The sequence below is a fragment of the Hemicordylus capensis genome, chromosome 1, assembly GCF_027244095.1.
Source record: "Hemicordylus capensis ecotype Gifberg chromosome 1, rHemCap1.1.pri, whole genome shotgun sequence".
NCBI lineage: Eukaryota > Metazoa > Chordata > Lepidosauria > Squamata > Cordylidae > Hemicordylus > Hemicordylus capensis.
The window spans coordinates 71,846,390-71,872,982 of NC_069657.1; the positions used below are offsets into that span (position 1 = coordinate 71,846,390).

A 26,593-nucleotide genomic window follows, 5' to 3' on the forward strand; every position below is an offset into this window, starting at 1 on the left:
TGGCTAGCTTTGCTTGGGAAGAATCCAAGCTGTTATTGAAAGGGGCTAAACAGAGAGCCGGTGTCCTTTTGGAATCTGCAATAAGAGAAATATAGCAAAGGGCTATGGACACTGGAAGAACTGCTTGCTGTGTACTTCTTCAAGGCTGCCTTCCTCCCCCCTCCCCCATAGCCTGCCTTTTCCCAGCAAGCTGGCTGGAAACCGAAGGCTGGAGGGGAGAGAAACTACCTGTGATCAATCATGCAGCTTTGGCAGTGTTAACCTAGGACAGAGCATGGGCAAAATAGAGTCAGCCACACATGCTTTTGCTGGCGATGGGGAGGCAGTGTTGTGGGGCAGAGGGCACAACATTTGTGAGTAGGCTTTGGCAGGGGGAGGTGGCACTTGCTTTTGGCTGTGTTAATTTTTTGTGGGGTGAACCTTTAAAATCCATTCCAGGCTGGGCTCAGAGAACAGTGTTGGCAAGTGGTGGTGGTGGTGGGGACCCTTACAAAGAAAGGATTGGTGCAAGGTTTGTTATAGGGGGCGCTAATGGAGGGAGCAGCTTTCCTCCGTGTGATGGAAACTCAGAGCTTAGTTTTTAAAAATGAGAGGTGCCGGGACTCAAGTCTGGGACTCAGTTGTGACCACTATGGCACTCTGCACATGCTCAAAGGGGCATTTTTTTCTTGCTTCACATAGTTTGGAATGGTTCTAGGTGGGTCCTAGTACTAATTTAGCCCTATCAAAATGTGAATTGTCAAGAAGTTAGCCCAAGCCAGCATCTCTCCAACTTCTCAATAATTTTTGCAAGCCGAGAAAGGAAACTTTGGGATGATTCCTGTGTGTGGTGGGGGAGGAATTGCTGAAAAACAGAGCCTATTGATTTTGTTCACATCAATAAATTATCCTAGAGGATCCCTCAGTTGTTATGCATTCAATAAGGATAAAAATGAGCCCCCCCACACACAATTGGGAGTGGTTTCTGCAAACATCCACGCAGATACATTTGCTGAAATAACACTCCGGGTAAAGCGTTCGGTTGTTTTGACTAGTCAATCTTGTGGAACGCCGACTGACAAACTAACAACAATGACAAAAAGGTATCTAGCCTCCTCCTCTGGGATGTGATTGGTTGGAGAGAAAAAACGGAGCAAACTGTGGGAACACACACAGGAAAACAATCTGCTAGGAATGCGGAGAGGAGCCGAACCTATGTGAGTGGTCTATATAATCCCCCAAATTAAACAGCTGTGAAGCAGATTCTCTCTTCAGAGACCCCGTGGCATGAAGCCATGTCTGGATAACTTCCAGACAGGGCTTTTAGCTCACTTCTCCACTGGAATGAAGGATGTGATCAGCCAGATTCATGCCGAAGTCCATGTGAGATATTGGGAAGTAAGTAAGTGAAGTGTGCCATCAAGTCGATTTCAACTCCTGGCACCCACAGAGCCCTGTGTTTTTCTTTGGTAGAATACTGGTGGGGTTTACCATTGCCCCCTCCCACACAGTATGAGCTGATGCCTTTCAGCATCTTCCTATATCGCTGCTGCCTGAAATAGTACCAGCGGGGATTCGAACTGGCAACCTTCTGCTTGTTAGTCAAGCATTTCTTCACTGCGCCACTTAAGGTGAACACTGGGAAGTACTTGACACATTTATTTTTACTCCTTTAAGACTTTCAAGTTTATTACGTAAAAACAGATAATATCTTGTAAAAACATTGTTTAAAATGTTGTTCTCTTGGTCTAGAGCAGTGTTTCTCAATGTTTTTGGAGTCATGGACTGGTACATTATTCATGCGCGGGTTCCTGGACCAGCAGTTAATAAGGAGGTCACCCCCCCCTCACCCCCACCCCCAGGCACCCCCCCCCAAGACCAAAGGGGTGGTTCAGTCAGCTAAGATGTTGAAACAAAAACTGGAGAGAACGAGGTTATATGATAGGAGATGTGACAAGACAGATTGCCGAATATGTGAAACGGAGAAGGGGAGTTGTAGATTAAAAGGAGTAGTGAATAGAATAACTTGTAAAGAGTGTGAGGAGTTTTATATTGGAGAAAAAGGAAGAGAGTTAATCACTAGATTTAAAAAACACTTGGCAGATACAAAATATGTGAAGAGAGAGATGCCATGGTCAGTACATATGACCAAATATCATGAAGGAATATCATTGCCTATGAGGGTGGATGTATTGGAGGTGGAGTGTTGCTTATTACGAAGAAAGATTAGAGAGGCGCTATATAGAGATAAACTCAAACCCAGTGTAAATGGCAGGGAAGAGTTAAAGGAGACCGAAGTATATTGGCTATTAAGGAGTATGTAATGCAGGCATGCAGACACACAGCTGTATGACCTTGGTTCCCTTTCTCTCTGGTCTTCCTCCCCCCACCACCACCTGTTTACCCCATTTGTTTTATTGAAATTACTGCCGGAGCATGTGTAATTAAAGCTGTGAACATTATAAGCAGGTGATCCACAGAAGAGGGAGCAACAACACTGAGGCTGGCATTTGACACCCAAACGTTTGTTTGTTTTTAATGTGCGGTGAGGCTGGCTGTCCTTACCCCCGAGGAGACAGGGATGGCTGGCAGCCGGGGAGAAGCGGCGGGAAGGCCAGCCCCGGTAAGCCTAGCCAGGCTTGGTAAAGGGGACAGAGACGTGGAGCCGGACACAGACTTTTAACAACATTTTTAACAATGTTTTTACAAGGTATTATCTTTTTTAATGTAATAAATTTGAAGGAGTACTTGGGAGCCACCTTAAATATGCATATTGCATCGCCAGCTTATCAATTCATACATTATTTATTTATTTATTTATTTATTTATTTGACATATTTTTATACCACCCAAAACTTGTGTCTCTTTGCGGTTTACAATTAAAATCATTTAAAATATTAAAGCAATTAATGTTTAATCATTTAAAGATTAAACATTAAAATCATTTAAAACCAATATTAAAAATTAAAACCATAAATCTAATTAAAAGCCTGGGTGAAATGTATCTTCAGTGCCTTAAAAAAGGGGGGGGGCTCTTATTTCAACAGGGAGCGCATTCCAAAGTCCAGGGACAGTCACGGAGAAGGCCTGTTCTGAGTAGCCACCAAACGAGTTGGCAGCAACCACAGATGAACCTCTCCAGATGATCTTAACAGGCGGTGGGGCTTATGGTTGAGAAGACATTTTCTTAAATACCCATGATTTGGGTTTTTCATTATGCATTAGAGCCTAGCCCAATTTATGTTTAAAAATCCATTTATTTATTTATTTTTGCATCTTTTTTTGGGGGGGGGGATTCAAACTTGAAGTAAACCCATGGAAAAGCCTGCTGTCTGAGAAAGCTCCTGAAGACCGAGTACAGATTCTAGTCCAAAAGAACCAAGCTTTCCAGAAGCACTAAGGGAACAAATGAATTCTGCATAGTTCCATCTTCTCCTGTGGGAAAATTCCTTGGGGTGTCACTAGGAAAGTCATTATACTTAAGTGCCTTCCTCATGCTTTGGGGAAGAGTGGAGTGGAAGAAGAATTACCACTAAATTGAGTGAAGACCCTTAAAATTTTCAAGCAAATCTCTGTCCTTCCCCACCCTTGTTCTCTTGTTCACTTTACTGCATTTAGTCATGTAAACACTCCAGAGGTTTAAAATGGGTGTATTATCAAATTGGTGAAGCAAGCAGCATTTTTTAAAAGATGAATTGTAGCTAACCTGCTTTTGTGTGAACAGAAGACACTTCTATTTGCACAAGCAGGCAAGGGGAGGGTGATTTTAGCTGATCCACTTTGTCTTGGCAGCCCCCACCCTGCTTTGAAGAGTTACCCCACCTTTAGTGGTGGATTTTGGGGGAATATGTGGGTGGGGGGCTGCTGTCGGGAGTGGAGAAGTTTCCGTATGCGAACTTCCTTCTGTGCACATTGTGATGAGGACACAATGCATGGACATTTTACTGTTGGAAGCTAGAGTTATATAAAGAAGTGGCAAAGATAGAATATCTTCCTAAAAGAGATTCCATCATTCCCATACATTAATGGCAAGAGCCTTAAAGATCTGTGACAAAGGTCGTGTTTTCTGGGAACTGAAATACTGGGTGCTTGCTTCCAGATGGCAAGAAACTCCCCCCTCACTTTTTTTTGGCTAAAGCTATATAAGTGTTAGCCTGATTCAGTGTTAATTGCACAATATGTATTTCCCACACAATGGGTTAGAAACATAAGAACAGCCCTGCTGGATCAGGCCCAAGGCCCATCTAGTCCAGCATCCTGTTTCACACAGTGGCCCACCAGATGCTGCTGGAAGCCTACAGCAGGAGTTGAGGGCATGCCCTCTCTCCTGTTGTTATTCCCCTGCAACTGATACTCAGAGGCATCCTGCCTCTGAGGCTGGAGGTGGCCTATAGCTCTCATACTAGTAGCCATTACCTTCAACTAGAGTTGCCAACCCTCCAAGACTGGCCTGGAATCTCCAGATGACTCCTGAAAGCAACCCTGGAGGTTTTATTGGCTTGATGTTGTGGAAAATATTGGGGGAAAACATTGGGATAAAGAATCTCCAAGAAAAGCTTCAGCCAGCATTGACAACCCCAGGGTTGATTTGATTTAAATCAAATTGTTTAAACCGCTTCATCGAAGGACTCAATTGTAATGATTTAAATGGCAATTTAAATTACTAGTCAGGAAGATTATACTTAATCATCATTTTCTATAAAAGCACATTCTTGTTGTCCAATATAACCTTAACACGTATTTAGAGATAGATGTAGGTTTCATTTTTAAAAGGTAGGTACACACTTCTCATACTATTGTTTCATTTGGGCAACCAAGCCTTGCATTTTGTTGCTGCAATAGGACTGATCAGGTCTGTTATCCCTCATCCCCATATACTGCTGTTAGCATGTTTATTGTTTATAATTAGTTGTTATGATCAGAGGTGCACTAACCTCTGGATCTTGGGGACTCGGTCTGATCCTCCAAGGTCCAGGAGCCCCCCTGCCCCCCTATTTTGCCTGCCCACCCCAGAATGCTCCAATAAGGGTCTTGTCAAATTCATCTATTTTTTGTTTTGAAACTGTAGTGAAACTTGCTGTTTTCAGTTTGAGGAGCTCCATAGCAGAGGAAGAGTTGGCCAGGTAATGGAGGCAGGGTTGTGTACCATCAGCAAACACACTGAAAGCCATACCTCCATACCACCAGGTGATACGACAGTGCCATGTAAGTTCACACCTGGAAGGACTGCATTACAATTGCAACAGTAGCCCTGCAAACTGCTTAAAAACAACACTTTTAAAATATCATAACCACACCTGGGTGTCGGGTGTGGAACCAGCAATAGAACAGTTTGGGAGAATGTTGCCTCGATTATTTCATTCAAATGCACGAGTGAGTGAGTGGTGACAATTCTGGAGAAAAAGGCTAGTGTGCAAGCACCCCTTATTATAAAGATGATTGGCAGAAGGGAATAAATTTGTTTCTTCCCCATAGTCTGCTCCAGTTATCCAGGTTTCCATTGGGCACTCAGTCCAAGTCCTTCAAGCAGATTTCTTCTGTGAGCAGAGGGTTGGACTAATTCACTAGAAAACCTCCAAAATCCCTTCCAACTCTAAAATTTGATTGTTCTAGATTCTGTCTTAATCATTAAACTGATGTAGCCATAAACAACAGGCCAGTGAGCTGGGGCTGGTAAGCTATGCTCCCAGTCCTTCAGAAGTTAGTCACTTTTGTTTTGGGCAGAACTAGACATTTACAAGAAGCACAGAGCTGCTGGAAATATGTGACCTATAACACAGTGTATGATGTGACACGATGGGGCTGTGTACCAGAATTTCCACCACCAGAATTTCCCTTGAAATTCTGTGATATTCAGTTCTGCCCTTTGAGATTTTATCATGCTAACTACATGCAGATCATAACCTAATTTCATTTGTTTATGCTTAATTGGTGCCTGTACTAGAAACCCCTTTCCTCTTCAGGCTCCTGTATAGATTTAATAAGAGTTTATTTCCTATGAGACAATTTGGACTGCTGCCTGAAGCACAAATTCTTCAGGCATTGCAAAACAACACACTCTGAAACCTACCGTGATTCATCCTGCGATTCTTTGCCCGTCTATGAACTGAATTGCTTTGGAATGTGATCCAATGACAGATATGAGCTAGCAATATTTTAATAAGGATCAGGGCATGGCTAGAAAGCAGGTGAAACAGATTGCCACCCCACAACTTTTGTCATTTTCCACTTGTGATACTGTAAGGAGGATTCACCTCCTTTCTGTAGCAAGATTGCTCCTGCATACCATACAGATACTTCTGAAATTCCACAGAGCAGCACTGAATTCATTTTGTCTTCATTCACCTGGTTTTTGCTTGTCTTTGTGTGTTGTAAAGATACATCAAACCATTTGTCTGAATTTAGACAAATCCTCTGCCTGACAAGGGTGGGGCAGGCAGATAACCACTGAAATGTCAACCAGGGCTTGGCAAACTAGCCCAGTTTCATAGCCCAGTTTCACTAGGCATGTATGAACACGGGATAAACTTGGCACAGATTTTGATTTACAGTTGGTGGTGAAAAAATGCAAAGTCTGGAATGTTCTGGACTATAGTATGTTTGCATGTACCAAAAATGGCCCCATTAAGGCTCAGTCTAATCTGTGATGTGTAGAAGCTCATTGAATTTTGGGCCATTAATTTTCTTGTTTTAAAACAAACTATTTTGAGAGTCCATCCTTTAAGTCTATGGAGGTGTGCTTGGGCAGTTGCTTAAGCTGAGCATCAGTTCTACTAAGAACTAATCTGCCTACTTTCCTTTCACTGTCTCTACAACTAGAATGAATTTGGTTCAAGTCGAGGTCCAAAAGTTAGATCTCTTGCACCTCAAATGTTCATGCATTTGCCGTCTTGGATCTGGGTGGACGACATCATTAATCGGGGTGGATGACATCAAACTACACAACTGAGGTGTTCCTATGTGTCACTCACTACAACTGTACCAAATTTGGTCCAAATCAGTTAGACAGTCCTCAAGTTAGTGCACTTGCAGCTCAAAAGTTCACATGTCTGCCATCTTGGATAGGGGTGGATGACATAATCACAAACTATGCCATTGAGGTTTCCCCATATGCCTCTACAGCTGTAGCAAATTTTGTTCATATTGGTTAGGAAGTTCACAAGTTAGCCCAACTGCAGCTCAAAAGTTCACGTCTGCCATCTTGAATCGGTGTGGATGACATCATCACAAACTACGCCACTGAGGTGTTCCTGTGTGTTACTCACTACAACTGTACCTCATGTGGATACTAATCGGTTAGACAGTCCACAAGTTAGCCCATTTGCGCCTCAAACATCCATGCGTCCGCCATCTTGGACTAGGGTAGATGACATCATCACAAACTATGCCGTTGAGGTTTCTCCCTGTGCCCCTATAGCAGTAGCAAGTTTCGTTCAAATCAGTTAGGCAGTTCACAAGTTAGCCCAATTGCACCTCAAAGATTTACATATCCGGCAACTTGAATCAGGCTGGATGGCATCATCACAAACTATGTAGTTGAGGTGTCCCTATGTTGTAGTGAGTGACACACAGAGGTGTCCCTATAGCTGTAGCAAATTTGGTTCAAATCGGTTAAGTGGTTCACAGGTTAGCCCACTTGCGCCTCAAAAGTTTATGCGTCGACTATCTTGAATCAGGGTGGATGACATCATCACAAACTATACCACTGAGGTGTCCCTGTGTGTCACTCACTACAACTGTACCTAACTTGGTCCAAATCAGTTAGACAGTCCTCAAGTTAATTGGGGTGGATGACATCATCACAAACTACGTAGTTGAGATTTCCCCATGTGTCCCTACAGCTGTAGCAAATTTGCCTCAAATTGTTTAGGCAGTTCACGAGTTAGTCCACTTGTGTCTAAAACGTTTACGCATCTGCCATCTTGAATTGGGGTGGATAACATCATCACGAACTACACCATTGAGGTGTCCCTGTGTGTCACTCACTACAACTGTACCTAATTTGGTTCAAATCGGTTAAATAGTCCACAGGTTAGCCCACTTGTGCCTCAAACATTCATGCATCTGCCATCTTGGATTGGATTAGATGACATCATCACCAACTATGGCATTTAGGTTTCCCCATGTGCCCCTGCAGCTGTAGCACATTTAGTTCAAATCAGTTAGGCATTTCACAACTTAGCCCAATTGTGCCTCAAAAGTTTGTGTGTCTGCCATCTTGAACTGGGATGAATGACATCATCATAAACGACGACACTGAGGTGTTCCTGTATGTCATGCACTACAACTGTACCCGATTTGGTTCATTTTGGTCCAGGCATTGCGAAGTTGACAGCAGGGGACACACACATGGACACACAGAAGGCTGGGTGATCTCATAAGTCTATGGGAAAGTAGGCTAAAAATCCATGATATGTATAGTGAAGGTGAAGTAGGAGAGGGAGAGGGAGTGTGTGTTTATATATAAAATGCAGCAAAGAAAAGCAGTCATTGGGTGACTGATTTGGGCAGCAACAATAAATATTGCTTCCGTGGAATATCAGATACTATAGCAGCTGAAAGGGGGAAAGATGGGCTGGCTCACCATCCGAGGCCGATTCTGCCGAAGGAAGCTCTTCATATCTCCTCCAGTCATAAGCTCCAACAGGATAAAGCGTGGCAAGGTCTGGAGACTGACACCAATGCACTGCACAATATTCTGGTGACTGAACTTGCTGAAAACCAGGCACCACACAGCAGCATGACAGAGGAAGGGGAAAATGGGATCAGTGTTAGATATTTGTCAAAATACTTGACCTAATTTATCCCTAGCCTTTGCTGCCATGAGTGGTGTCATCTTTGCAAATCTATGCAGTCTATAGATGTTAGACCTGACAGTAGACCTGGTATTTAGACTCCTCAGAGTGTTCTGCTGGGAGATCCTAAAGTCATAGCCATCACTCTCTCCAGACATCCCTCTTGTTTCTGAGTTGGCAAATGAGGGGGAGGGGAATGTGGACTTTTGTCCCGGGGCTGCCAGTTGCTGACCCCTAATGTAACGTATTACAAAAAAGAAAAATAACTTCTATGGAATTGCTTAACCTCTGCAACAAAACATTACTGTAGCTCACATGGCATTCGAGCCTTTCCAGATGACTGCTTTTTTGAACCATACGTGTGTAGTTATTCATTTGTTGTATGATGGGATGCTTCCCCTAAAGAAAGCACTCCATTTTTGGATCATGTCACCTTTCCCCAGGATTCAAACTGCATATATTTTGAATATGAGAAAACATTATGAAAACATTCTTCCCCCAGTTAAAGTACTGTGGTGAAGGAGCGGTTATGCACGCCACTTAGATAACACCTGTACCATTATAAGTGGTCAGCAGTGTTCCCTCTAATAGGGTTTCCCAGCCAAAGGTCACTGCAGCTGGGGATGTTGGGAGTTGTAGTGAACATCTGGGAATCCCTGTTAGAGGGAACAGTGGTGTTCAGATGACTAAACACAAAAAAACCTATCTATCACAAGTGGTGAGCAACAACACCTTGCCCCTAGAATGTTTCTCTTGCATGGAATACTTTGCATTTAAGAGATGAAAAGTTGAAAGCCAAAGCAAAATTCAAATCCACAATTTTGAAAGGGGCAGATTTTTTTTTTTTAATATCTTACCTTGAAAACAAAATTTTACCACACACAGACACAAAATTAGTCTCTATAGTTGCTTTTCTCACCTCATTGAAGTTGGAATGTGTATGTATTTCATTAAACAAAACTAAATAGGCCATTTGGAGAATGGTTGAAATGTATATGTACCTCATTAACCAAAACTAAACAGGGCCATTTGGAGAAGACACACTTGAACTAGATGTATTAGGACAACCAGTCACAAGAAGTCTCTAACCAGGTTTTTCTAAATTCTGGTGATATATACAGTCCATGGAGAAAGTTGTACCTACTCACTATGGAGCAGACGTCAGGTACAATTAAGTGCAAAGGTATTACTCAGAAGCAGAAAAGGTTGTACAAGCTGAGAAATTTCCCACTCTTTTTGCTGAGGCCCGCCTTCCCACTCTTGAAGCCAAGGGCGTAACTATAATAGGGCAAGGGGAAACAGTTGTCTGGGGGCCCACTGTCTTGGGCCCCGCCCCAGAAGCAAGTCACATGACTGACTCCCCCAGCGGTGCACCCGCCTACATCAGTTGCATTCGTCCTCCAAAACTGATGTGAGTGTTACGAGCTGGAGCTACCAGAACATCTTTCTCTAGTACCATTAAATGACTTGCATAGTCCACATGTTACAAAACCTTTTTACAAATAATTTAGGATGATGTTCTTTTGTGGCACATAGGTAGGTAGGGGTGTGTGTGTGTGTGTGTGTGTGTGTGTACACACACACACACACACACACAATGCTTTTTTTTACCACTATTCAGCCTTGTTTAAGATTTCTTTACTTCATGAGCTGAGCTTCAGTGGGGGGGGGGCATTTTTAAATCTTGTCTCTGGGCCCACTCCAACCTTGTTACGCCCCTGCTTGAAGCCCTCCTTCTCCCTCCTTCTCCCTCTTGTCACTGAGTTCCATTAGCTTTGTCTTCACCCACCTGCTTATTGTCTGAGCTCATGAACATTCTGTCCCATTGACTAACATGGGGGCATTTGGGGTTCTCCACCTCCTTGGGGATTTTTCTTCAATTTTTTCTGAACTGACCTATCTGCAGGCCACTCTGAGGCTACCAGAACCTCCCACTTGTCTGCAGGTGCTCCGGTTCTTTATCCATACAGATTGTTAATATTTCCAGCTCTTTCAGAAATAGTATATACTGTAGTTAGATTTTCATTGTATCATAGCCTCGGGATTAGGAATTTCAGTCAATAAAATTAAGTTCCTTACAATACAACCTATAATTTTCTGGTAAAGGTAAAGTGTGCCATCGAGCTGATGTTGACTCCTGGTGACCCCAGAGCCCCGTGGTTGTCTTTGGTAGAATACAGGAGGGGTTTACCATTGCCTCCTCTCGTGCAGTATGAGATGATGCCTTTTAGCATCTTCCTATATCGCTGCTGCCTGATATAGGAGTTTCCCATAGTCTGGGAAACATACCAGTGGGCGATAATCAAGTCATTTCCCCGCTGTGCCATTAGGTGGCTATAATCTTCTGGTGCTTAAAAGCAAACATTCACAGCATATCTTCTGTAGCCGCTAGACTAGATTCGATGTGAATCTATGGTTCTCTCATGAGTGGGAATAGCTAATGAACTAAATAGATTTGAAATTATCTGCAGGGCAGATTAAAAACAAACATGCATGAGCACCCTTTTGCCTCCAACTGTCACTCAAAACTCTATCAGCCTGTGAAGGAGGAAAGGTAAGCAGTTGTCATCCCTTTGGTTCCAACTGGAGGGGAGGAAATGCAAAACCTCCCACAAATGCCTCCAGGGATATTTTTATTTGAGCCATTTAGGGAGAGGCAGAGCGCAATTAAAGTCAATCAGGCTAAACCATAAATAATGTAATTTCACATTTACTTGATATTCTGATGTGTAAAATCCTTGATGTCAGGTATGCTGTGAAATGTTTGCTTTTATGCAAACAGACCCAGCCTTCTGCAAAAGGAAGAAGCTGCTGGAAGCTAGCTGGACAACAGTTTGCAACTGGAACTCAGCTTCCCAGGCCCTGCTCTCTGTCCCACCTTGATCACAGACTCATTTGATGGTACCCAGGTACAGGGCACTTTCAGCAGTGGTGCTGCAATGATGAAAACGCCTTCCCCTGGGGTGTCTACCAGGCTCTATCCCTGGAGGCTTTTAATAAAACAGTCCTCCTTCTCAGCGAGGCTTTTGGCTGAATATTTTTTTGTTATGGTCTGTGGTGGAGATCTCATGCAGATGTTTTAAGGTGCTTCTGTCTGTTGTATTATGCTTTTATATGATTGTTTTCACATGCTATTATGTAAGCTGCCTATGGCTTGAGAGTAGGGGTAGAAGGCTTAACTGGGCCTTCCTACATTTCTGCAGCCCCAAACCTGCCTGTCTTGATTGCTTCTCCTGCTTTCTCACCTCTCTATGCCACTTTCCTTCCCTGAATCCTATCTTGTTCTGCCTATTTGCCTGGCTACTTGTCTTTATGTCGTGGATATTCTTGGTCCTAATTTTGCTTGAATCTGCCTCTCTGACTTCAGATTTAGCTTTGCTGCTTATGTCCTGGTCAGCCCCTAACAGCATCTGATTGTCCAGCTATGCCCCAGTGAGTGGATGCTTCACCTCCAGCAATGAATTCTGTAGTACAGCTTCAAAAATCCCTTTCTAATTAAATGAATGACTTCCTTTAAATAATGTCTGTATGCTGCAGCGGCAGAATTTAGTGTAACATATCTTATGCTTAAGGCTGCTTAGAATTCCAAGCCTATTCAATCTTCTCATTCTTAACTGGCAAATAAGACACAAATGGTAATTGTTTATGGATAGGTTCTTTCTGCAGTTACAGCCAGGCAGATTTCTGTTTTCAGCAGAACCTTTAGTGTTACTAGAGTGGGGTATTTTAGGATGACCTATCTTAGGTGCAGTCACCTTAAGTAGTGCAGCAGGAAAATGCTTGACTAACAAGCAGAAGGTTGCCAGTTCGAACCCCACTGGTACTATATCGGGCAGCAGCAATATAGGAAGATGCTGAAAGAGATGGGAATGGTAAACCCCTCCTGTATTCTACCAAAGAAAAGCACAGGGCTCTCTGGGTGCCAGGAGTTGAAATAGACTGGACAGCACACATTACCTTTTACTTTATCTTAGGTGCAACCTGTAAAAGATCACAACATGATCATGAAATACACTGACAATTATTAAAAGGGTACAGTTCTGCAACATTTTCTTTTCCGTGTGGAATAATTAACTTTGTTTTCAAGACCTACAAGCCAGCCATCCAATTGCACAGAGACTTTGTGAGCATAGCAGATAAAGGCAGGCTGGCTTCTTCCCTTGCACTTCTTTTTGGCTCTGTGCCTTTTACACTGTAAAAGCACACTCTGAATGGCTGAGGAGAAAATCAGAGGCGGGTGTGAGTGGACAGCAGCAGCCCATGGGTATTTGCACAACAGCTTTTGAGCAGACCAGTCTATGGGTACTGAGAACTTTGGAATTTCAAAGAGCAGTACCCAGAAAGGTCCATTACATTCTTAACATGCCCTGTAGCTGTTTCTGGGGAAACAAGCTGCAGGATTAGGAGTCAGCCCTTTTAAGGAGATAAAAGCCACATGGCCAGTCAACATGCATTGTCTTCTCCAAGTTGTTGCTGGTGAAGTCTGAGCCAGTGCGGAGTACTTCCAAGACAGACTTATTTTTTTAGCCATGTTTAACTAGTCATATGATCATCTCAAGAAGAAAAGTTGAAAATGCACCTGATTATCAGGGCTTCCATTAGGAAATCCATCTCATCCTGTTCAGAACAGATTTCTGGCAATGTCTGTTGAAAGGAAGAGGAAAAGGAGAATCCATTACAAAGAAACAAAATCGCTGGCATGATAACAAAAAGGTGGAAGAGCACAAGTCTTCAATCAAAACATGTTCTTCATGATTTTTTAAAATTTTATTCTTTTTGCTCAAAAAGGACCACCACAAGACTAACAAAACTAAAATACAACAAAATATATAACCACCACTTAAAAATAAATCCTTAAAGCCAACATTATTATAACTTTCATGCCATCTGTATGTACTTGATACTTAAAATATTTTTAGATGTGCTCTAACACTTGCCCATGTAAATGCTCTTCCAACAGCCATACTCCATGGGAGATTCCAGGGTATACCATACGTTAAGATTATGCCCCTGTGGATCTGGTAGCATTGAAACAACTGCTCATGTTCTCCTGTATCGTGATTTTTACAGGGACATAAGATGCCAATTAATTGGCCCACTTTTGATCAATTTTCCAGGTCATGGAGATGATTTTTATTTAAACTATTTGCTTACTAACCTTAACTTGGATGTTATCCATATTGTGGCCAAATATTGCTATATAATATGCCAAATGCATATTAATGTAGTCTGATTTTATATGATTATCTTATTCTTTTTATTCGTTTTATTATTTGTTGTATTGCTGGTCTACGACCAAAATAAAGTTTTACTTTACTTTACTTAAAATATTGAACCACCCACATTTTCAATAACAAACTATTTTCTAATCCAAAGCGTTGCAAATGATAAGAGATTGTTTTATGGAATTTCTGAGTGGGAATGATGCTTTAGGAGAGAGAGAAAGAGGGAGGGGTAGTATTCAAGGGGTTTTTCAGAGAAAATTTATGCTCACCCACACAAAGCCTGGCTACAATCTGTCACAATGTTATCAAAACAGAATGAAAGAAGAAATACTTTTACATTTTTTCTCCTGCTAGTTTGTTCTATACCTCAGGGCTGTGCAGGCCTCCATTTTCATCTTCTACTCCTCCCCCCCACCATTTTTTAAAATAAAAACTGTGATATCCACCTAAGATCCACCAATGTGTTTTACATATACAAAGCAAGACTGCACTCTCAAGATTTTAACAGTAAAGATTCATTGAACATAGGAACAGGCCTGCTGGATCAGGCCCAAAGCCCATTCAGTCCAGCACCCTGTTTCACACAGTGGCCTACCAGATGCCTCTGGGAAGCCCACAGGCAAGAGATGAGGGCATGCCCTCTCTCTTGCTGTAGCTCCCCTGCAACTGGTATTGAGAGGCATCTGAGGCAGGAGGTGGCCTATAGCCACCAGACTAGTAGCCTTGGATAGACCTGTCCTCCTTGAATTTTATCTAAGCCCCCTTTAAAGCCATTCAAGCTAGTGACCGTCATCACCACACCCCATGGCAGAGAGCTCCATAGATTAATTATGTGTGAGAAGGTACTTCCTTTTGTTGGTCCTAAATTTCCTGGCCTTCAGTTTCATGGGGTGACCCCTGGTTCCAGTGTTGTGAGAGAGGGATAAAAAATTATCTCTGTCCACTCCCTCTGCTCCATGCATAATTATATACACCTCGATCATATCTATGTTAAGTAATTCTGAATATGGACTGTTCCTTAAGAACAAATGAAGTGCCTTGCGGAGACGAATATCTATCTAGCTCAGCATCCTTCATAAGAATTCTAGCAGCTAACACTGGATGCCAGGCAGCAAGGGAATATCGATTTTCAGCCCATCCCTGTTACCCTCATCTATGAGCATTCTGGGGCTGACTTTCATAATAGCAGCTTTAGTGCAGTAAAATAAGCCTTTATTCTGTGCTGGTTTTTAATTTCATTTGGCAAACTCATATAGGCTGGGGGATGATAACAGACAATACTTATAACATATATTGTAAATATTTGCATGACTACCTTGATTATGGATGTTCAGAACAGTCCACAAGTCTTAACAATTAATGGTTCACATACTGTGAAGAAATACACCAGCCTAGTAAACTGTGTTTGTGCAAACTGCATTGCACAAGAGTAAGGTTACTATTTCCAATGCACTTACTCTTGGCGTTGAACAAGTTGCACAAGTTTCACATTTGTGCAACTTGCACAAATGCAGTGTCTCCAGACTGATGATACTTGCATGGTATGTGAGCCAATATCCACAAAGGATCTTCACTAGTATCCAGCTTGTTTCTGGGCCCAATTCCAAATTTTGATTTTTACCTATAAAGCCCTAACTGGTCTATGACTAGGGTATCTAAAGGATTGTCTAATCCCATACAAACCTGCCTATCACTTAAAATTGTCACCTGAAACCCTTCTCTAGGTAACCATGCCTTTGAAGGGAAGATGGTGACAGACCATGTGACCAGTTTCAGTGGGAGCCCTACCTCTCGCAAGTTACGATTTGCAATGTGATGCAAATGGTCTGCATGCATGTGCGAAGGTTACAGAAATGGCCTCCATGCATGTGCACAGGCCCAAACTTGGCCACAGCTGGCCCAGGCTATCATTTGGGAGGTCAGCGAGTAGCTTGGAGGAGTCCCCTCTGCCACCCCCTGCCTCTGATAGTTCTCTGCCGTGGCCTCCTCTAAAGTTACAGAGGCCATTTTATCTCTCTGTCCCACCCCTGCACTTTGAACATAGAGATTAGGGATTCCCCCTTTACTTGTAAAGGGGAATCCTCAAGTATTCCCTTTTACAAGTATCTCGTAACTGGCCCACGAACCAGTTCAGTCCGGTTCGATGGCTGAATCTGACCGGATCTGTTCGGCTAAGCCCAAGCCAGAATGGGTCAGTTCGAATCCAGTCTGGATTCGAACCAAACTGGCAAAACCAGTTCCAGCAAACCTCTAATACAGTGTCCTTTCATAAACAAAGTTAGTCAGGATGTCAGCCATTTTTTAAAAAGTATGTGTATGTATATACTCATAAAATGGTTTGCAGTTCGCAAGCGTATTAACATCTAGTCTCTCTGTGATTCTATGCTTTTCATAGTTCTTTGAGGTATCATTCCCCATGCTTTCCAATGGGAGAGTTTCCCCGCATTTTCCGGGACAGTAATTAAATTTTCTGAGATTGCAGATTTTTTTGGTATTCTGGGCAAGGTCGGGAACCTACCTATGAAAATGACACATTTAAATCCTTCATGGTTTGGTCTGGGAGTTTCATGTCAGTCAGTTAGTGAGGGCCTGGAGTTTGCAAGCATATCTTATATCACTCTTTGACTCTATGCTTTTTTCCTAGCTCTATAAGACATCATCCCCCATGCTTTCCAATGGGAGAGTTTCCCCACATTTTCTGGGACACTAATGAATCTTTCTGGGGGGTTAGACTTTTGAGGTAGTCTGGGTGAGGACTGGAACCTATGTGAGAAAACAGCACGATTCTATCATTCTTGGTTTGGTCTGGGGGATTCATGTCAGCCAGCCAGCCAGCGAGTGAGGCCCAAGCAGCTTTATATTATAGATGTTTTTGATTTATAAGCCACATTGAGGGCCATTGTGGGATACACATCTCTTCAAACAAATCTCTTCATTGTGGGATACACATCTGTTCAAACAAACAGAGCTAGTTTCTAGTCTAGTTCTAGTTAGCTGCAGACACTAACCTTGATAGCCACCTGCAGAGGGCTGGGATCCCCTGTGATCCCTACCACCGTCCCTTTGTAAACTTCACCAAATGCTCCATGCCCAAGTGCCCTGAATGAGGAGAGAGAGAAAAAGCATGTATCAATGTGTTCACAGTTCATGTCTGTATTGAGCAAATATTATTGTATTACAAGTGATAGGTAATTCCAGGGGTAGCTTCTACCATTTCCTTGTGAGGACAGAGTACTGAAGACTTATGGTATTTGGGGCTGCTTACATACAAATGTGCAGCCACCTAATGGCGCAACAGGGAAGCAACCTGCCTAGAGAGCAGGAGGCTGTTGGTATGAGTCCCTGTTGGTGTGTTTCCCAGAATATGGGAAACTCCTATATTGAGCAGCAGCGATATAGGAAGGTGCTGAAAGGCATCATCTCATACTGCGCAGGAGAAGGTAATGGTGAACCCCTCCTGCATTCTACCAAGAAAACCACTTGGCTCTGTGGGCACCAGGAGTTGACACCAACTCAACGGCACAACCTTTCCTTTCCCCACCTCCTTTATGTATGAATGTACAAGTTATGTATCAAGGGAGCAGGCAAGCATCCAGACAGTGTTAAACATCAGTGCCCCACAAAGCTGGCAGCATGCATGTGGAGCAACTACCAAAAAAAGAAAAAAGAAAAACAGGTTGCATACCTGTAACAGGTGGTCTTTTGGCAATCTGGTATCATTCACAATGTGGGTTATGTGCATGTGCAGTAGCCCCTGAGGAAGGATTTTTACACTCCCTGAGGAGCTCTGTAGCTCTACCTTTCATGTGCTTGGTATCTTGGGTGGCAACACATCCTTTTGCTCAGTTCATGGTTAACTGCTCTGAAGATTGAACTTTTTCAGCCAAAGAAATTGTGCTCATAGAGAGATAGCACTAGCTAAGGTGTGGGATTCTGTCTTTGTGAGGTGCTTAGCAGTATTCAGGTGCTGGCGAGTAATATCAGTGGATTTCAAGAGGACTTCCTTAATTTAGATTTAATTGTTTCTGGAGTGTCCTTGATGTCTTCTTTGAAATTCTTCCAAACTGAATAATGGTATTTGGCCATGTAGGCCATGTAATTGGCGATTTTAATGGATAGTGTAGCAGAGGAGTAAACCTTCCGACCTACAGAGTCTAATTTCCTGTCCTCCTTTTCAACAGGGGTGGAGTGCTTTTTTCCTGACCTATTTCCCATGGCACAATCCACCACTAAGGAATTAGGTGCAGGATCTTTGAAAAGAAATGTGCAATCTTCTTGCTCCCTGCAGAAATTCTCAAGGTGTTTAAGGTTTAAGTCGAGGAAGATGGTGTATGCCATGCTGACGTCGCTGAGTTTACTAATACAGGCAGCATAGGGAGGGCTGCAGGATGACAGGTACTCAAAGAAGAAATGAAGTCATAGACTTGGTTTTTAACTTCGGGTGCTGGAGATTTCAATTCCAGGGCAAGAACTTTGGCCATTTCGGTCACTTGGATATGCTAGGATTTTGTCTCCTCTGTGGGAGAATTAGTGGGATTGTTGGGAACATTTTCATCAGGCTAAGGGTCTCATGAGCTTGCTGTCCTGCAACGGGGTAACGTTGGATCTCGGAAGTGTGCTTTCACACTTCCTGTGTTGTGACACCGCAGTCCCTACATGGACAGCAAGATGCCGTTCACATTGCCAATGCTTTGTCTCAAATTTAATCGCTGCAATATAGAGATAGTACATCTAAATCCAGCGTAAGGAAGTTGCTGTTTTTTCGGGTTGTTAGTTGCTGCAAGACTGCTCCCCCTGCTGTTTATTTCAATGTGACTTGCTTGAACGGAGGCATTTTGCTGCTGTTGAGCAGCTAGTCTGGAAAGCGCCCTGGAGAGGAAAGGTGGGTCAGCTGTTCTGTAGGAGGTTGTGGAAGAGGAGGAGGGTCTCTTGAGTGATGAATCACGCTCCTTAGGCAGGGTTTGTGATTGTGAGTTGAAAGTGGATTTCATTTTCCTGAGTTTCCATAGTTTAAACTGTTCATGGCCATAAGCTAATGAAGACTAAGACATATAGAAAAGGTCTTTGAATCTGTCTATCCTACTAATATATCCTCAATTAAGAGCATCTGGTGAGCCCCAATAGTCCATCTTCCTTCTATATGAGGAGTATGAAGGAAGTGAGAGATAGTACCTTTCTTTCCAAGGGTGATTTGGAAAATACAATGGAGAACAGGCAGGTATCACTCTTGAGGGTGAGGCTGACAGTGTTTTCAATATAGGCAGCACACCAGAACCAATGTTGTCCTTGACATCAAGCCCAGGCAAAGAAAAACCCTTAAAGGCTGTCCCAGAAGGTGTTGTGTGTGGAGACCCCAGGACAGAGTCAATATCCTGCAGGACAGGGAATTCCTTTGACATTGGTGGTGTTGAAGGAAAGCTGATGCTGAAATCAGGTGATGCAGAGACATTTGAAGAAGCAAATGGTTGCCTTCCTAATTCAGACATGAGCTCGGTCAGCATCGATGTTGATATTGATGGCGTCAAGTTTTTCTCTGTAAAGGGAGCAACTAGTACGGTAGACATCATAGTTTTTGCAGGAGTTGATGTCAGTAACAATGCCAGAATATGTTATATTGAAGAGACCAGGGGGTTGGTAGATCTATCTGATCTCTGGAGAGGAAGGACTGAGATTGGGCTGGAGGCAGAATCTGAACCATAGAAGGCAATGAGGTTTGAGCCTTGTATGGTATTGGCATTGTCAAAACGAGGGGCAGTGGCTGAATTGGCATTGGTGGAATCAGATGCTTCTCTTTCAGGACCATTGTTATTGGTCTATGGAGGGGCTTCGACATTGAAATTGACAGTTTCATGGTTGACGTCAGTGAGGTTTCCCAGTGTTTAGCATGGGATGGAGAGTCATCATCATGGTGTTTATGCTTCTTGTGGTGTCTATGATGTCCATCCTTGGAGACACTGTGAGGCTTTTAAAAAGTCTCTTAGGAGGTCTTAGCCGGTGAAGTTGCCAATACCAATTGTGACTTTGATTGTTGATGGCCGAATGGCGTTGAGGCCAACGATATCAACAGTAATGGGGACAGTGGGGTCGGGATCGGAGGGCATAATGCTTGTTTGTACAAAACAGCCCTTAGCTTTTTCTGGATTGCTTCAAAGAAGATAAGCAAATTTTGCAGGTTTTGACAATATGATTCTCTCCAAGGCAGAGATAGTGTTTGTCAAATGAGGGAAGCATCCTGCAGCAGGAAGAACACCTCTTAAATGGTGTTTTTTTTTAGCATCCTTCAGTACAAATGCCGAGAAAACTGACCCGAATTATAAGTCAAAGATAAAGCAAACCACAGTTGAAAAACCAAGAATTCAAACCGTAAAGCTTTTCCTTTCAGGAACCTAGCACAACCGAGGAGCAAATCCTGAGGGAAGCACATACAATGGCGGCTGATAAGGAACTGAGCAAAAGGGTGCTCTGCCACTGAAGATACTGAGCATACTTGGTGCATGAAGGGCGGAGCTACAGAGCACCTCGGGGAGCCTGAAGATCCTTCTGCGCAGGCTACTGCGCAGGCGCATAGCTCACACTGTGAAGGACACCGGATCACCACAAAAATCTCAGACTTCTGTCACCTTTCCTAGACTTTTTGTCTTCAAACCACACCTGAGCATGTGCAAGGAGAGGGAGCAGGTTTGTTGTGTATAGTCCAGGAATGCATCTGGCTATCTACATAGCCAGAAGTTGAAAGCACCATGGTTGTCAATATCTCTGAAGTCATACTATACTGACTAAAAAAATATGACTGTTGTATCTTTCATAACACTAAAATGAGTGGATCCTTTTATTTTACTGTTCCAGTAAAATGCCTGCCTAGAGTTCAAACATTATCATATGGTTCAAACATTAAACCAGGATTTCAAGCAATGTCTGAAACAAGATATGAAAACATTTTTAGCAGATTAATTATTTCAATAAGTCTAAGCGAAAAAACAAACAAACAAGAGTTAAGCATCTAAACATCTAAGTAACTTTCTCCATGGAAACATTAGTCAACAAGGCAAGTGGGGACTGCTTTTGCTCAAAATGGAACATTTTCTTGATATGATGTCTGGAATTAATTCTAAGTTGTACACAGTAGAGCTGGAATGCTGAGCATCCCTGTAGTCCATGCGAGTATGTGTATAGGCAATGGGCAGGGGAATGGTGGGCATAAGGAGCAGTGTTGCATTTGTGATCTGCTTACTAAAGGTTTCACATATTTGCAGCAAGTCTTGCTGATTCAGGATTAATCTTTTCAGCATCTGGAGGAAATGTAATTCAAGTTCTCCAAAGAAATGCGACAAGCCCATTGGCTTTCAACAACAGCTTTGGAAAGCACCAAGATGTTACTTGATGCTGTTGGAAAGCACCAAGATGTTACTTGATGCTGTTGGAAAGCACCAAGATGATGCTTTCCAACAGCTTTGGAGAGCATCAAGACCAGGAGTAGGACTAGGTGTTATACTCATGACCACCACACCCCTAATAAATTGTGGATGGGTATGATGGAAGTTGTAGTTCAGCAACATTTGGAGTGCCAAAAGTTGCCTACACCTGCTGTAATATAAAATCTGTCCATTGGCCTCCTGGGACATTTAGCTTTAAAAAGAGAGAGCTTTTAACTCCTGTGATTATATACTGAAAACATGTTGGCAGTTTTTTCTAAATACAAAGGCAACAATCTAGCACACTGTTAAGCTGTTTAAATCCCACTAATGTTTCTAGTCGGATACAAGAAGAGATCTGGGCAGATCTTAAAACATCGGCCAATTGCTTAGTACAAAAATCCCAGTTTCCCCCCTGTATTCTGAATTTCAATGCCTCTACCCATCTAATTCCCATGTGTATTCTGTGCCACAACCCACTTCTCTCAGCTAGCACTCAGGGAAAAGATATGCAAATCTACATTTTTCAGAGACATCCCTAAACAATTTATGCAACCAGAAGACAGCATTCAGACTAAGTTAATGAATACCAAGAGCCCTAATTAGTAATAGGGGTGTGCATGAAACTGGCTGGCCTGATTCGGTTTGAGTCCAAACCGGACCCAAACTGGACCAGATCAGTTTGGTTTTGCTCCCTATCAAATCCCCCCCACATTTCAGTTCAGGGGGGTTCACAAACTTAAATTTTTTTTCACTTACCCCCACTGGGGGGCTTCTCCAAGGCTGCAGTGGGGTCCACAGAGATTCCCTCTTCCCCTGCAAGCCTCTATTATGCATGGCAGCCATACAGAGGCCCACTGGGCATGTGTGGCAGCTCCAAAACTGCCACTGTGATGGAGGGAAGGCCAGGAAAGGGCCAAAGAATGCCTGTATGGGGTGATTTACTACATAACTGTGGCCAACGGTGGGAAGGTAAAACTTTTCGGCTCCCGCCATGGCTTCAGAGAAGCCCCATGGAGGGGGTAAATATGAAAAAAATTGTGACACCCTCCCGAACAGCCGGGGGATTTGGTCTGGGGTTGAACCGAACCGGGGGTGGTTTGGTTTGACCCCGAACTGTCAAACCGAACTGGTTCAATGTCGAATCAGTTTGACATCAAATCAGTTTGCATATCCCTAATTAGTAAAGCAGAATTCTAGACCTGCTGGTTAGCATGTTGATACCAGAGTCAATGGCTGACATCCTGTCTAAATTACTAAATGTGAGCCCCATTGAAATTGATAGGATAAGTTCATCAGGACTAAATTTTCCTAATTTTCCTTCAATAGGACTTCTGTTGAATAATTTAGTCAGGATGTCAGCTGCTGGAAATTGATACCTTCTCCACTGATTTGAGTCTAAATTAGCAAGAATGCCCTGCAAGCCAAACCTTACCGAAGCAGGGAGATGTTCTTCCGTGGGATCTCCTTCAGTTCACTAAGTGTAGCTGCCTTCCCTGCAAAGCTATAATTTGGGTTGTAATCTGTCATAATGGTAGACGTGCGGATTTTGCTCAGATTATATTCTGGACTCTGCAGACGTGCTCGGGCTCCTTCCAGCTGCTGTTTCTTTCGATGATAAACTAAAGAGAGACGGTGCAGAAATAAAGGGGAAACTAACTAAATAAATAAATGGTAGTAGAGACAATCAAGATCTGAACAAAGCAGCAGAGAAATGAAGCAATGCAAAACAACAAACACAAAAGCATTCCAGAAGGTCCATCTGAACATTATTTTAGTTGACTATTACAACCCGGCTGTTTTTAGTCAGTATTTGCTGATTTACTGCAATCGTTTTGTAAAATCAAAGGGTTTTGAGACTGGCCCATCAACACCTCACAGATCTACTCATACTGTCTGTGCCCTGGGTAGAGAGCAGACATAATTATATGGCACAAGGCACAACTTTAACTCTTGAAATATTTGTAATTGCGGCGTTCTATTGCAGAATGTTAAGCAAGCTCTGAACTGGTGGCTGCTTAAGAAACTATCCATAGAAAACAGCCGTGTTGGAATATAAAGTTTTTGTTATACATCCAGACATTTCAGTCACACTTAATATTATCTTTCTACTTCTGCAAAATCTCTGATGCATCTATTGCTATAGCACTGTTGACCTTTTGTACTACAGAGCAAAACAAGAGACACGATCTCAAGGTGCAGTGGAGCATTTACTGGAGCCCAACGCGTTTCAGCCACAAGAGGCTTTCTTTCTAGTCTTTTCTTACAAGGCAAAAGACTACTTGTTAGTTCTCTTTGGAACACTATAAATCGCTTCCCCTGAAGAAAGCCTCTTGTGGCTGAAATGCGTTGGGCTCCAATAAATGTTTCACAGCACCTTGAGATTGTGTCTCTTGTTTTGCTTTTTGGTTGGGTGCTTCCCATTTTTCCCCCATCTGCTTTTGTGCTATAGACCAACTGCAAAAGGAGACCACGTCTTGTCATGCTTTCCCCACACCTTTTTGAAATAACTTGTACAGTGTTTGATCCTGGTTTATTTTAACTGCAGTTTGTTGAAACAACCCACAATTCTGCAAATTTGGGCATAACAGGAAACAGTTATTTCAAGTGCTAAAGTGGAAGCTTTTGATCTCCCATCATGCATGAAGGAGAGGGAAGGGTGGAGTACATGAGCCTGAGGCCTCTTCACAGTAGTCTAAATCAAGGTTTACATAATTGTTAAAATCAGGTCATTATTTTCCAGTCATTTCCTGGCAGGGCAATACTCCCACAACAGCTATCATAAAGACTTAGAAAAAGCCAGAAATGTGAATGGGCAAAATCAGCAGATGCCCAAAATACAACAGATGCTTCTTACCAATTGATAGGCTGCCACAAGTGAGAGCCATTCCAAGCACTACAACAACAGCAACCATAGCCAAGAGGAGTGGGAGAGGCAGGTGTCCTTCTGGGACAGATTCACGGAGAACTGTTGGAAAAAAACATCAGCATATGCTCACAGATCAGTAACAGTGTTTTTGGCAAAAGAACATGCCCAAACAGGATTAACCCACCATGGCCCATCTAGTTAGCACGGTTTCCAACAGTGGTCATACAGATGCCTGTGCGAGCCTTACTAGCAGAGGGAGCACAATAGAGACAGCCATCCCTCCTTGTCACCACTAATAAGAGATCTATTGCCTCTCCATATGGTGGCTATATTTTGCTGAATGGGCTAATAGCCATCAACATAGCTATTCTCAGTGGAGGTGTGGTTTCTTATTTTGCTCTCTAAATAAAAAATGTGTTGGTGGGTATTATTTGCAGTAATTAAAAAACAAAAATCATTGTGAAACAAATAGTTATGGAAAATTATAATATATTTCTAAAGGATTTTTAAAAAAATGTCTCCATCAGCCCTTTATTTTTGAGGGATAGGTAAAGCACAAGCAGAAACTCCCTGTGGAAGTAATATTCCGCCTTGGGATTGCTTTAATGAAAGGCGGTATATAAATTTAACAATAAATAAATAAAAATAAAATATTCCCCTGAGACACAAGGTGATGAATTTCAGGCAAACTAAAGGTACTGTAGAAAACTTTTTTGGGGTGCACAGCACACCAGTTCCATAATCCTTTATACCTATATTGTACGTTACTGGGCTGAATAGCTTGACAGTATTCTTGATAGTATTGTGTGCGTACGTACACACACACACACACACACACACACACACACACACACACACACACACACACACACGATGTTAGGGCACCTCATAAGCATAATCATCTGATGGTATGGATGCATGATTTTGGGTGGTACAAGGCTTATTTTGAGGTGTAAGGCCCATAGTTCCTTATTCATTCTATGTATACTGGCTAATATTGATGTTGGGCCAGCACACTTAAGCATGCTGTATGCGTTACCTGTGCAGGAGACATTGTCACTGGCCAAGATGGCTCCCACTGCACAAATACAGGTCGGCAAGCTAGTGTCGAGACTCGGCTTGCAGATACCGGACTGGCAGTGGTTGCAATTCACGTGGACATCGATCACTACTTCACCATGACTCTCCATAACTGTACAAGAAGGAAATGGATGGAAGTGAGTTTCTTAAAGTTACGTCTCAAACAGGAAGATGCACTTGCAATCTGATAATGATGAACAGATATTGCCCCATTCCAGGAAGAGGAAGGAGAAGTGAGAGAATAATGATTGTTTCCCCTTTAATATCTTCTCCATTATCCTTTGCCACCTACTAAGATAACATAGATTTCAGCTGACCAAACTATTGATATTAATTTGTGAAGAATGTCCAGAACTGAGTAAAACATTAACAGGGCTACGTAATATGTTATAGACTCATGTAGGTACTACTGAAATACATCTCTATGGTGACAGCAAAAATATTTGCATTGTGCTTGTCATGTAAGTTGGCCCAGTTGCATAGAATATCTGCTTGCCAGGGCCTGCCACCATTGGAATGTACTGTACCAATACTGCGAAGCTACACAGGATTGGGCTGGCTCACACAGTAAGCTGCTTGGGAGCTGTAACCAATGAACATAATCAGACAAGAGTGTGGGAATGGCAGAAAAACAGGTTTTGTGTAGGGATGTGCCCGAACCATAGTTCGAAGCATGGTTTAAGCACTTTTAGGGAAACTGTACCAGGAACTTTAAGAAAAAAAGAGAGCAGTTCCTTACTTGCTTTCCACAGTCCTATGCACTTCCTGCTGGGGCAGTGCTCATCCCAATAATCCTTGCACCGTGCTAGCATGCACATGGCATCTCTGTGCATGCACAGGCGCCATGTGCATGGTCAGCATGGTGTTGCTGACCATGTAAATGGCGCCCACACATGTGCAGATGCCATGTGTCTGCTGGCGCTGTGTGGGGAGTTATTGGGATGCACGCTGCCCCAGCAGGAAGTGCATGGGGTGTTGGAGAGCAAGTATTGTTCTCCTTTTCTTAAAGTTCCCGGTACAATTCCTAAAAGTGCTCAAACCGTGCTTCGAACCATGGTTCGGGCACATCCCAAGTTTTATGCAGCAGTTCCTGTTCAGAGTGTGCCACTGATATCGACTGCATGGTCTGCTGTTTCGAATAGCAGAGAATAGCATGATGACAGGCACAGTTCTCTTGTGGCTTGCACAGGTAGAAACAGGATCCCTGACAATGAATCAGGATTGCTGAAACCT

The 26,593-nt window shown here is 42.9% G+C and overlaps 1 protein-coding gene across 1 annotated transcript in view; it reads right to left on the reverse strand.

Moving 5' to 3' along the window:
- Window positions 1-26,593, reverse strand: part of LTK (leukocyte receptor tyrosine kinase) — a 175,383-nt gene that overhangs the window by 13,232 nt on the left and 135,558 nt on the right. Inside the window, exons 18-23 of the mRNA XM_053284560.1 lie at window positions 25,320-25,472; window positions 24,269-24,379; window positions 22,847-23,033; window positions 17,008-17,098; window positions 13,354-13,418; window positions 8,564-8,693 (exon numbers count right to left, since the gene is read on the reverse strand). Coding sequence (XP_053140535.1) covers window positions 8,564-8,693; window positions 13,354-13,418; window positions 17,008-17,098; window positions 22,847-23,033; window positions 24,269-24,379; window positions 25,320-25,472 — 737 coding nt within the window. The remainder of the gene's footprint in view (window positions 1-8,563; window positions 8,694-13,353; window positions 13,419-17,007; window positions 17,099-22,846; window positions 23,034-24,268; window positions 24,380-25,319; window positions 25,473-26,593) is intronic.